The following is a 12,036-nucleotide window of genomic DNA, read 5'->3' as shown; positions in this document are numbered from 1 at the left end:
TATATATATATATATATATATACACACACATTGCTTTCTTATAATTATTTCAATATTTCAGAGATCAGTATGTGCCCGTCATCTATAGCAGCATGGTTTTACGCACGTAATTATAATGTTTGTCGCTGTTGTCAGAAATTTTTTCAAAAAATCAAATATTCATTAACGATACCTACTTATGAGGACACATGTAATAACACTGATATCGATTTCTTTGAATGGCTGGGAATCTTCAGCATTGATGGTGATCTGTATGCTCATTTACATTTTAAAATGATTTTTCATGATTGAATGCCGCAGGAATGTGACAATGACAGCTAGTAACATTTTTTTTAGATCTACTAAGGGAGAAGATAATTGTGCAAATACATATCAGTGCCCTTCTCCATCGATACATGTTAGACAGGTGCAGTATTTACAGTGGACTGGATTCTTCACACGACAAAAGATTCAAGAAGTATATAATATTCTAAAACAATATATATTATCACGAAATACTTTACCATGGATTAGTTTAGACATACAAGGATTTGCAGACAGTGCTATTAGTTTTGATTTGAAAGAACATATGTTCTTGACTGACGGAGACAATAGTTACACTATTGTATTTCATCCGAAAAGTAAAGTTGTTATACGAAAAAATTTAAGTTCAAATAGTAAGATAAAAGTACATCGTTAATTTTTTCTTGTTAATAAACGCCTGTTTTATATTGTACTCGTTAACAAAATTATTGCAACTTATATCAAATATTTGCATAAAGATATCAAAAATGCAAGTATTTTCAAGTACTCACAACGTGAAAAATGGTCACATATGAATGATGATTGTAGTTTTTTTCATTTTCAAAGAGTGAAGTTTATACTTTAAGAAGCTTTCGATAAATTTTAAATTCATTCTTATTTTTGCTCACTATCTTTTCTAAAATAAGAATGTATTACGTCAAAAAATTGCACATATATTATGGGTCCAATAAATTTTTTTTCGCAAATGTCGGGATAATCATCGTAAAGTATGAACTTTTTCTTGCAAATTAAAAATACAATAACTTATATGACTACTTTGTACGATTTTTCATTATGGAGATGCGGCATATTAAATTACCTATACATTTTTGTTCAATTACTAACATTAGTTGCATTCAGCAGAACGTTTATTTTGCAACTGTTGGAAGTTTTCTTCGTGCTGATTGGATTATATTTTTAGATCAATAGCAGCGAGTGCTACTCGCTCAACTGTTGAATCTGTTGATGTGAACGCAATTACTGTGCATTCAGTACTACAATCGCCCACTGAGCATTCGGCTCTTGCATCTAATTGGTTATTCCGTTAGAATTAAAAATATAGACAAACAGATATAAAAACTCATGAGTGCTCAGTGAACGGTCGTAGTATTGAATGCACTCAGTGCATTCACATTTATATTTTCCTTGCTGGAAAACGCTTAGCATTACTCCGGATGTACAAGGGATAGGTGTTTTAAGCCTTAAGTTGTAAGAAATTGACCAATTACAATCGAATTCGAGGAGAATAATCTAAACTAAATAAAAACTATGATTTATCCATTTCTTATGGCTTAAGGCTTAAAATTCGGGGTTATTCAATGCTGCAAGGGTCCGATGGCAACAGTTGCTATATAATCACAAGTTTTTTAGCTTTTTAAATTTTCGAGCTGAGCAAATAAAAGATATATTTGAGATTAAATTTTAACACATATACTGTTGCTGTTATTCCTTTTCATGCACAGCAAATGCAGCGGAAGCAATTATGAAAAATTGGCATGATATTTTTACAACAACATGCACAGCAACATGCTGTGCATGAAAAGGCATCTTAACAGATACAATTATTTTTCTATATATTGTATGAGAGAATTTATGTTATCCGCAGTAATCATCTTTGTACTAGTACTTGAACATATTGAAAACGACCGCTCTGATTTGCTTGATGAAGATGTCTTGCAACGGTCTATTGTAAGGAATTTTTGACAAAGAGAATTATAACTAAGTAGCTTATTTGTACATCTAAATATCATTACTTAACCTTCATTGGTGGAAAATTTTTCGCTGAAGTTATTTCACGTTTTGAAATATTTTTCAGCAAAATTTCAGCATTTTAGAAAATTTTCAGTTTAATTTTTTAGTGATTTTTAGCTGAAAATTTTATTTTCACTAAAATTTCAGAGAAATGTCAATGAATATTTCAGAAAAATTCCAACAAAATTTCAGAGAAATTTAAATAAAATTTTATAGAAATTTCCTTCAAATTCAACAAATTTTCAACATGTTAACTGAAAAATTCACTTTTAGTGTAATTTCGACACATTTTCAGCAATTTCGCTGAAATATTCTAAAATACAATAATTTCAGCGAAATTTTTTTGACCAAGGTTATTATAAATATTTTGATTCTTTACCTCATATTTAAAAAAAATGGATTTTTGGTTGATTACATTTGATTACTTGTAACCTCACCACCCACCTTTTTATTTTATTCTTACACTTCCTGCTCAGTCATGAAAAACTGAAGTTCATGATTAAGCATTAGCACTGCAATTTGGGGATTCAAGATTGGAATCCGAATTTAGATATTGGAGACTTGAGATCTGAAGGACTATGAATCAGGCCTAAAATATTATATATATTAGTTATTATGTATGTAAATATTATTTTAAATATCCATAGCATATATTCGATACAAGAAAATAAAAATTATAATTTTAATAGTTATCTTTAAATATTCACCTTTTAGTACTTTTGTAGAGTGACCAGTGCTGCCAGACATGCCCTGTACTCGCGCAGTTTAAAACGCAGTAGAATATCTAATCGTTCGTGAGATTGGCGTTCGTAGTCGCTCCAAAGAGAAATAGAATTACAAATATAAAAAAATTAGACATATTATACCTCTTATTGTGTGAGGTATCAATTTCTACATATTTACATTATCTATATGAGAAGCTGATTCGGCATGCCTTGATAAATTATATCGACAACATTTAAGCGAAATATTACAAATTTTATTTTTTTAAACACCAAACTTTATTGTCATTCTCTGCCAATCTTTAAAGATATTTTCGTCTAACCAAGATCTAAATTTTCGGATACATATCTTTTTTTGGGCCTGTTTCCTGACCCTATTGCGATTCATTTTCTATCTAAAATCTAAAATACTTTACCTTATTTCTATTTTCCTCTAGGGATTCCTTGCACCTCCTGTTGTCCTGTTTGGCGCGCAGATTTCGCGGTCCACATCTTTACTTTAATGATGTTAACCTAACCTAACCTAACCTAACCTAATCTAACCTAATCTAATGGCTACAGCACTGCGCGAACTAGACTAAGCTGTAAACAACGTGCATGCGCGAGTGCATGTCTGACATCACTGTAGATTCTAATATTCGTATTCAAGTCAGCCTTATATTTAAAGCTTCCTTAAATTTAAATTTTATCTTTAGATACTCTACGAATTATTTCATTGGCTGCTGAGCTTCTAAAGATAAATTTAAGGAAGCTTTAAGTACAAGGTCCGACTATTTCAGAAATAAAATATGAGTACAAGCCGGTACTGTTGCGAATTCCACTGTAAAAAAATTCCCCAGTAGCTAAGAATCTTAGAGTCAAGGAAGTCTTTGAATTGCAGAATGCAGTTTTGCATAAATGTATCTTATCTTTGAATATATGGAGATATTTTATCCAACAGATTGTTGAATAATTGAAAATCCGTTCTGAAGAATCTATAAAAAGATTTTATATCTTCATAGATAAGGTCATTGAGGGCTAAATGAACAGATTCTCTTAATTCGAATTTTCTTTGTATAATCCATTCTTTTGCCCACTCTGTTGTCGGATTTATAATTGTTGTATTCTCCGTTTATATTTCTTACTCTTCTTGTTGTTCCACACACATAGCAAAAGCTGTGAGAATCAGCAACTTTTTCAATTTTGTCTTGCTGAATTATTCATGTTTCAACTAACACTATGAATAGGTTAGATTATGTACATTAGTTCTTTTCAATTAAAAGCAATTCGTATTTTAATTTTATATTAATAATTTTTAATAGTTAAAAATATTTTTAGCTTTGTCTATTATATTTGCCGAATAATCAAAATAAATTAAAATTGACTCTGACCTGAAGGAGCATTGACACTGGATATGATCTGTTTCATGCGTAATTCATTCTAATTATTTAACTAAATGATTTTAAACTTTTGTTGTATCAAATGAAACAAACTTATTATATTTATTTTAAAATATTATTTTTATTTCAATGTATTTAAAAAATTAAAATTGCATTTGTAAATTTAATGTTGATACAAATTACGACTTTTTCTTCAGTTGGAGAAGGCTGAGTCTTCAATCAATGCAATTATTAAATTCTTAAATTCGTTGAAAAAAGGAAAGTATGTAAAGGAAAGCACGTCCGAACGATCCTTTGAGATTTATAATATTTATATAACGACTTGCGGGCAGCTAACATCACATATTTGAATAACGCTATCTATAGTCAAAGTACAATTATGTCTATTCTAGGATTTGAATCGAGAATTCGGACAAATTTCTAAGGCCGAGTTTACACCTTAACAGAAAAAAAAGCGGAAAAGCGGAAGTCAATCAGAATTCGTGGAAAGACAGAAATAGACAAGCGAAATGTACCTACTATTACTGCGAGTTCCGATTGGCATCCGCTTTTCCATCAAGATGTGAACCCGGTCTAAGGGCCATGGCACACAAAGAAACTTAAGCGGTAAAACGTAAGCAATAAGGGTAAAATTACACAATGCGGAAAAGAGTTGCAGAATAGAGAATGTCATTGAAACAACCAATCAGTATTCGGAATAACACAAATTAACGCTGATTGATTGCTTCTATGACATTCTCTATTCCGCAGTCGTTTTCCGCACTGTGTGATTTCATCCTAAGCGAATTCATCAATCAGTAGATCCGTAAGGCCATAACATAAATGCCAATCCAATATGTTGATTTCTTTATTGCTTACGTCTTATTGCCTTAAGTTTTTTGTGTTCCATGGCTCTAACATCGTGGATACAAGGCTTAAGTCCGATCTATAATAGGTTTTAAGCTTTAAACCATAAGAAATTGATCAACTACAATCGAATGTAAGGAAAATAATAGCGTTTTCGGCTCGACCGAGTTTGTACTAACAAAAGGTTTGTACGCGTTGCAAGCTCCTACCACAGCTCCTACTCACTCTATCAAGCGCATTGGAATGAATAAGAGCTATAATGGGAGTAATCAGAAATAGTTTCTCGAAAAAAACGTTGTTTCGACATCATTATGAAAAAGTTGTCGATTCAAAACTTGCATTGAAATTTTAACATTTTCGAATGACAAAAAATTGTATGTATGTAGATAGTGCAATGAGAGTTTGATACATTTTTAATATTTTTGTATAAATTTGTGATACGTCATCTTATATTTTGAATATTTTCGTTCAAAAATCGAATCGACATTTTTTTCAATTTCATTTCGACAATTGCAATATTGCTCTAATCATAAAAACTCTTAAAATTTTTCAGAATTTATAATTTTATAATTTTTTAGAAAATTGTAGGATTTTTTATATTAATTTTTTTATATGAATCGAAATATTTTTTACAACTGTCGATAAAGTCATCTTTTCTTCTAGTAATTCTTTGTATCTTATTTTATTGTTCTATTCCTGTTGAATAACATTACTTTTATTTATACTTTGTAATTTATTTAATATAATCTTATTATGTCACTTTTGTATTGAGGAATTTCAGGGAATAATATTTCTTATTATAAATGAGCATGAGATCAAGAAAAAATATTATCTGTTCTATCAGTCTAGCTAAACTAATTCTAACTCGAAATGATCTCGATTTTTAAATTAACGAAATTTAAATGTTGATCTATCATATAAGTTTGGATATATAAAAATACTACTAGTGTCACTGCTACTGCAGTATTATTATTATACGTAATAGTATCAATGCTGAGCCAACAGTATTATTACTGCAGTAGTATATGACGACATATGACGTAACATAGAACTACTTCCAGTAATTGTAATATTTGAAATTTATTAGAGTAAATATATATCATTAGAGCAATTATTTCTAATAATTATTATTTCTAATAAAAATAATATTTTATAGTATTATTAAAAACAATATTATTAAAACGTTATTATCATATATAGATGTCATCATTTGTACATTACTATTATATTTAACATAATTATATTTTTTTTATGTATTCCGCCTCTTTCACAACATCCTTGAACAGATTACAACTATACATCTATTAGCATTATAGGTATTCATGGTTTTTCGAAGGAGCAATTCCCGTACGATCACAGAAGCATGGTAAATGGAGGTTCGGATTCGGATGAGTGACCGCGTATGGATGCATCATAAAATTAGTTCTCAAATTCATAAAATAAATTTTTTTTATTATAATTTTATATCCTCTGTCGTATATCCTCTGAAATATAATACTAATCAATAATACTTATTTTCATAATAAAAAATTTCAATGAAATTTTAATGAAATTTTCTCCACCACTCTTACGCTATTAGTGACACTAGTAGTATATTTTTATGCTGACTAGATCAATTCAAGATTTTATTTCCAACTTTTAAAAATTAATCAAAATTGGAGCCAAAAATCCATCGATATCAATAGAAATTTCGAAAATTTTCAACTTTTATTTTCGACATCGAAACGACATCTTTTCGAGAAATTATTTCTAACTGAGATATTACAACATGTTGGAACATTCGATGCGAACAAACCTCTAGGTTGAAGTAATGATGTTTCGTACTCTACTATTGGTAGAGTGTGTAACGTCAATCAATAGCAAAACATTTTCTAAGTTGGTGCAAATCGATCGGGCCGAAAATGCTATAAATGTGATAATTATATGGTCATGGTAGCACGATTATATGAATTAAATATCGATTTATCATCTCCAGCTTTGAAAAGTAGACGATGTATCATAAGAAAAGTGTACGTTGCTATGTATTTTATATCCATTTTGTCAGAGGGCAGTAGTGCGCGGCAGCATTTTGCGATTATAGGTTTTGGACCATCGTGTCCTCTCTCAGGTTTCTCTCTGGTGACGTCATGTTGGAGCAGAAGAGATAAGAGAACGGTCATAGGAAGAAAGTTCTGTTTCCTGGTGTGTCTCTCGGTGCTGTAGAAGATTGTCTACTCGTCTCGTCAATCTCGCGTATCGCCGAAATGTCGTACGCGTACCTGTTCAAGTATATTATTATCGGAGACACAGGTAAATAACGTGATGTGCGCGCGGGGTATTACCGCAAAAAAAAAATCTTTGCTCTCCTCCCCCTTCCCATGCATCTTCTACGTCGTCCGTGACAGACCCTTTGTTTTCGTTTCCGTGATACGCGATATTGCTGATTCGTAAATGCAAGAATAACTTTGTTTTACGGAGGCAGCCACCGACAAAGAAATTCCCTTAACATACGTTTATTTCCTTTAAATATATTTGTCACATGTCAGTATGAATTTTAAATAGATCTCGTCTCGTATCATATTGCTACTTGATTTATTGTACTGTTTCATGATTGTCAAATACATTTTGATTTGACGAACTTTCCTGTCAATTTCCACGTTAACGTCTATATATAGCGTTGTTATACATTGTGGCCTGTATCACCGACAAGATATTATTAAAGACGATCGGCGCTTATGAAAGTTCGTGTGCCTATTAAAATTTAAATGATTAAGGGCCGGTTGTTCAACCTTTTGGTAAATTTTATTCTGTTAGGCAAATAGCAAAATTACTCAATCATATGCGCGAATTACCAGATTTATTTCATAGGTAAAATTTACCAAAAGGTGAAACAACCAGGACTAAAAATAAGAAACTAATAATACAGTACTAATATTATAATTTATTAGTTTTATAGACATGTATATATGTTTAAAACTTAATAATACTCTATTTTTATTTAAAACTGTGATTTTAATTTAATCCAAGGATATAGTCAATGCGATGTTGCAAACGCTTTGAAGTTTTTTAATTGGTCAGTTTGTAAAATTCTTTCTTCTAATTGGTCCATTAAACGCTTCAAAGCATTTGTAGTAAGACTTTGACTACCGCCCAAGTTTGATTATCATAAAGATGTTAATTGCAGAGAAAGAATTGTAATTTTTTGCCAACATATAAGATATTATAACATTAAAAAAATACTTATTTGTACAGCATTTACATAATAAAAAATCACGAATTTAATAATATATGATCGAAATATTTATGTTAATAATCATAAATTTTTATTAATTGTCAGTAACGTCATCGTTCTTCAATTATCCCTGAGTCTCTTAGGCCCTATTGATAGTCACGAAAATTTACCGACAGTCTTTAATAGTAACTCTCTTTGTTGCCCATATTCAGAACGCGCTTATAATTATGTTAGCACACATAATTATAAGCACACATGTAAGCATATTCTGAATACAATATGTATAGGGAAATTTTGTATTTAATTTGAATATACATATGAGATTTTATTACAACTTACTAATTAACAATTATTATAATATATAAATACGATGATATTTTTATATAGGAGTTGGAAAGTCTTGTCTTCTTCTTCAATTTACGGATAAAAGATTTCAGCCAGTCCACGACTTGACAATAGGAGTCGAGTTTGGTGCTCGTATGATTACCATTGATAGCAAGCAAATTAAACTGCAAATATGGGACACTGTAATATTATTTAATTCATATTGTTGAATTCAAGCTTCATATTATTGATATTTGCTATTAATAGAATCATGATTCTCTCAATCAGTATAAATACTTAGTATAAATACTATATTAATAATGATATTTAAATTAATACTTTTTATATAGACATTTATATAGCTTTAAATTCTTATTCTATTAAACTTATTTGAAAAGATATTTTCATTCTGTAAAAAATTATTTTTTTTTTATTTTAATGTTTTACTGAAATATAAATTCTGATAATTATATGCTTTCTTTTTTAATTTTCTATAATTAATAGAAATTTATTATTATTAATTATTTTCTTAATTTACATTTTTAGGCAGGCCAAGAGGCATTTCGTTCTATAACAAGGTCATATTATCGTGGAGCAGCTGGAGCTTTGTTGGTATACGACATTACACGTAGAGAAACTTTTAATCATCTTACAACATGGCTAGAGGATGCAAGGCAACATTCAAATTCTAATATGGTTATCATGTTAATCGGCAACAAAAGTGATCTAGATAATCGAAGAGAAGTAAGGAGAGAAGAAGGTGAGGCTTTTGCACGGGAGCACGGTCTTGTCTTTATGGAGACCAGTGCCAAGACTGCAGCCAATGTAGAAGAAGCGTTCATCAATACAGCAAAAGAAATTTATGAAAAAATACAGGAGGGTGTCTTTGACATTAATAATGAGGTATGACATTAATTCTTTTAATCTACATGTACTTTAAATATGAGTAATGAACAAAACTTTTCCATGATTTTATATTTTATTTTTTTAAATATATTATTACAAATGAGTTTTTTACTGTTTATCTCATATCATGAAAGAAGATAAGAAATAACTGATAAATGAGCAGTGACAACATATAGTATATTTATTTTTTTGTTTTTTTTTTACATTATATATTTGCATTATATATTTGTAAATTGCATTCAGGCAAACGGCATTAAGATTGGACCACAACATTCGCCAACAAGTCCTGGAGGTTTAGCAGGAACTGGTGGACAAGGCAGTGCGCAGGGTGGTGGGTGTTGCTAGGGGCTGGGGCTTATCTGTCCACCGCTTCATCCTTCTCCAATTTGAATTGACCCTACTTCTGTTCTTCATTTTAATCCGAACACACTTTGTACAACTTAATTTTGCGCATGTCGCGTGAGGTAACAAGTGACAATTAATGTATTTATTAGTTAAAATAATCTTATACACATAATAAATAGGATTATTGTAAGACGAAAATGTTATACATCACGAAAATCATAAGGCATTAATAAAGTCTTTGTTTACAAATTCTTCTAAAATATATAAATGAAGTTATATCATTTTTTAAATGTATTTCTGGTAGATTTAATTCAAAAGTAACAGATATTTTTCTTAATATATTATACATATACAATTATTATTTATATTTAATCATTATATATAATACTAGTTTTGTTCTTGCATATCATGTAATATAATAGTTTTACTTTCTATGTATAATGAGATATTATTTTAAACCGATACCTATGAAGTTTCATTAATTTTTATTGTAAAAATTTTTACATTTATTTAAGTATGCATATAGTCTAATTTAATTTTAATTATATCGTAAAATTTAGCTAAAGTCTTGTCTCCCACTTTATGCAGCATGTGAAATAATTGTATTAAATAATGTATTAATTTATTGATAAAGCGGGAGAGGACAGGTCCTTTGACATTTAACATTTTATATTTGTTTAATATGTATTATGTACTGTAATGTAATGTGCACTAATGATCAAAATTCCATTCTATTAGTAGTGGCTCATGGACGTTGATGTATCAGTTAAACTGATTTGACATTATTTACACCTAATTACCTAAAACAATTATATAAATATGTATGTATTGATGTATAAGATGATAATTATATAAAACATATATTAATCAATGCCATCAAAAGGCCTATATTTAACCAGATTTATATTCTATAATAATTACCAAAAGATCTCATATTGCACATATTGGCTATTGATATCATTATTTACGGCTTTTTTGGAAGAAAACATTATTACTGCTGTAAGCAAATTAAAAAAATATATTTTTACAATTTATATTGTAGCAAATCTATATTATATCGAAATTTACTTAGCATTTAACATGCACATTAAACATTTACGTTGTTGATCATAGATAAGGATATCAATACAAATATGTATGGCAGTATAAGTAATAATTATCTGTACTTTTTCAAAATCTGAAAACAATTCATTTTAATTGAATTCCTGTCTCTATTTCATTAATTATGAATATTTCAAAATCTGAACAGAGACATGAGATATTTAAATACATGATGAATTAAGGATAAGTTTTAATAGTGCACATTATTTGAAAGATTTGTAAACTGACAAGGAAAACAAAATTACATTAATATTTCTCGATGATTATGACAACATGCATTCATAATTATATTATACATCTAATTAGTACAAATTAGCTTCTCTGAGCATTATTATAATCAAATGTTATTTATATCTTAAATTATGAACTTGTAGCTAATTGTTACGCCAAAGAATATGTCATGAGCATTATATTTTGCGCTTGTATGTAATGATGAAATAATTACATCAGCTTCAAGAAATTACATTCATTATTTAATTACATTAAGAAATTACATTCATTATTTAATTACATATATTTAATTTATAATACAATCTAGCTATTATTCTACGCATTCAAAACTAATTTATAATGTATTTTGTATGTATTGGGTATATCTTTTTAATTGGAAAATATATATGTGCACATTACTTATTGTCTCTGCTCCTACGATACATCATGTAATGTGATTTGAATTGCATTTTTTTCAGAAGTCTATAAGATGATTGAAAATTATCAATCAGCATAAATACGCTGTAAAAGATAAGACTAAAAGTTATAACTGAACTCAAAGTCAAATATAAATTTATTTTATTTAATCATATAATATTTAATTTAGTATTGTCCTGCTCGATAATTGTATTTATGCAGACATTTTTTAGTATGATCTTTTTATGTGGCTAAATTTGCCACTTGCAAGCAAATGTACTTATACTAAACATATACGTAATTTTAGTAGAACTATACAAATTATTCACAGATTGTCTCATGTCCGAAGTTTGTAATACACACATATATTTTAAAAAATTTGATTAAATGATTAAAATGAAGTTTTTGTAAAATAGACTTTATAATATAAATTATAAATAAGATAATCTCAGTCTGCCGCAACTCGTCAGCGTAAAAAAGTATGGTAGTGTCTCGCGCGAATAGCTCATTTGACCATCGTCCCAATTGAACACATTGCGAT

The 12,036-nt window shown here is 29.2% G+C and overlaps 2 protein-coding genes across 2 annotated transcripts in view; both read left to right on the top strand.

Annotated features, from left to right (window-relative positions):
* Positions 1-6,377, top strand: part of LOC108687580 (ribonuclease P protein subunit p40-like) — a 42,254-nt gene extending 35,877 nt beyond the window's left edge. Inside the window, exons 4-6 of the mRNA XM_018193431.1 lie at positions 62-251; positions 337-620; positions 6,298-6,377. Of these exons, the coding sequence (XP_018048920.1) occupies positions 62-251; positions 337-620; positions 6,298-6,377 (554 nt within the window). The remainder of the gene's footprint in view (positions 1-61; positions 252-336; positions 621-6,297) is intronic.
* Positions 6,378-7,109: 732 nt separating this feature from the next.
* On the top strand, positions 7,110-10,199 carry LOC108687585 (ras-related protein Rab-2). The gene is made up of 4 exons (XM_018193433.1): positions 7,110-7,270; positions 8,580-8,719; positions 9,063-9,419; positions 9,666-10,199. The coding sequence occupies exons 1-4, from the start codon at positions 7,225-7,227 to the stop codon at positions 9,765-9,767; spliced, it is 645 nt and encodes a 214-aa protein (XP_018048922.1). The 5' UTR covers positions 7,110-7,224; the 3' UTR covers positions 9,768-10,199.
* The last annotated feature ends 1,837 nt before the right edge of the window (positions 10,200-12,036 follow it).

The sequence above is a fragment of the Atta colombica genome, unplaced genomic scaffold, assembly GCF_001594045.1.
Source record: "Atta colombica isolate Treedump-2 unplaced genomic scaffold, Acol1.0 scaffold21, whole genome shotgun sequence".
In the NCBI taxonomy this organism is placed as follows: domain Eukaryota; kingdom Metazoa; phylum Arthropoda; class Insecta; order Hymenoptera; family Formicidae; genus Atta; species Atta colombica.
This window is presented reverse-complemented; position numbering and strand designations above follow the sequence as displayed.

Bases quoted from the DNA above. Each gene is read 5' to 3' on its own strand.
- LOC108687585 (XM_018193433.1), top strand. From the start codon at position 7,225: ATGTCGTACGCGTACCTGTTCAAGTATATTATTATCGGAGACACAG. The intron at 7,271-8,579 runs GTAAATAACGTG...ATTTTTATATAG, and splicing joins TATTATTATCGGAGACACAG to GAGTTGGAAAGTCTTGTCTT. The intron at 8,720-9,062 runs GTAATATTATTT...TTACATTTTTAG, and splicing joins AACTGCAAATATGGGACACT to GCAGGCCAAGAGGCATTTCG.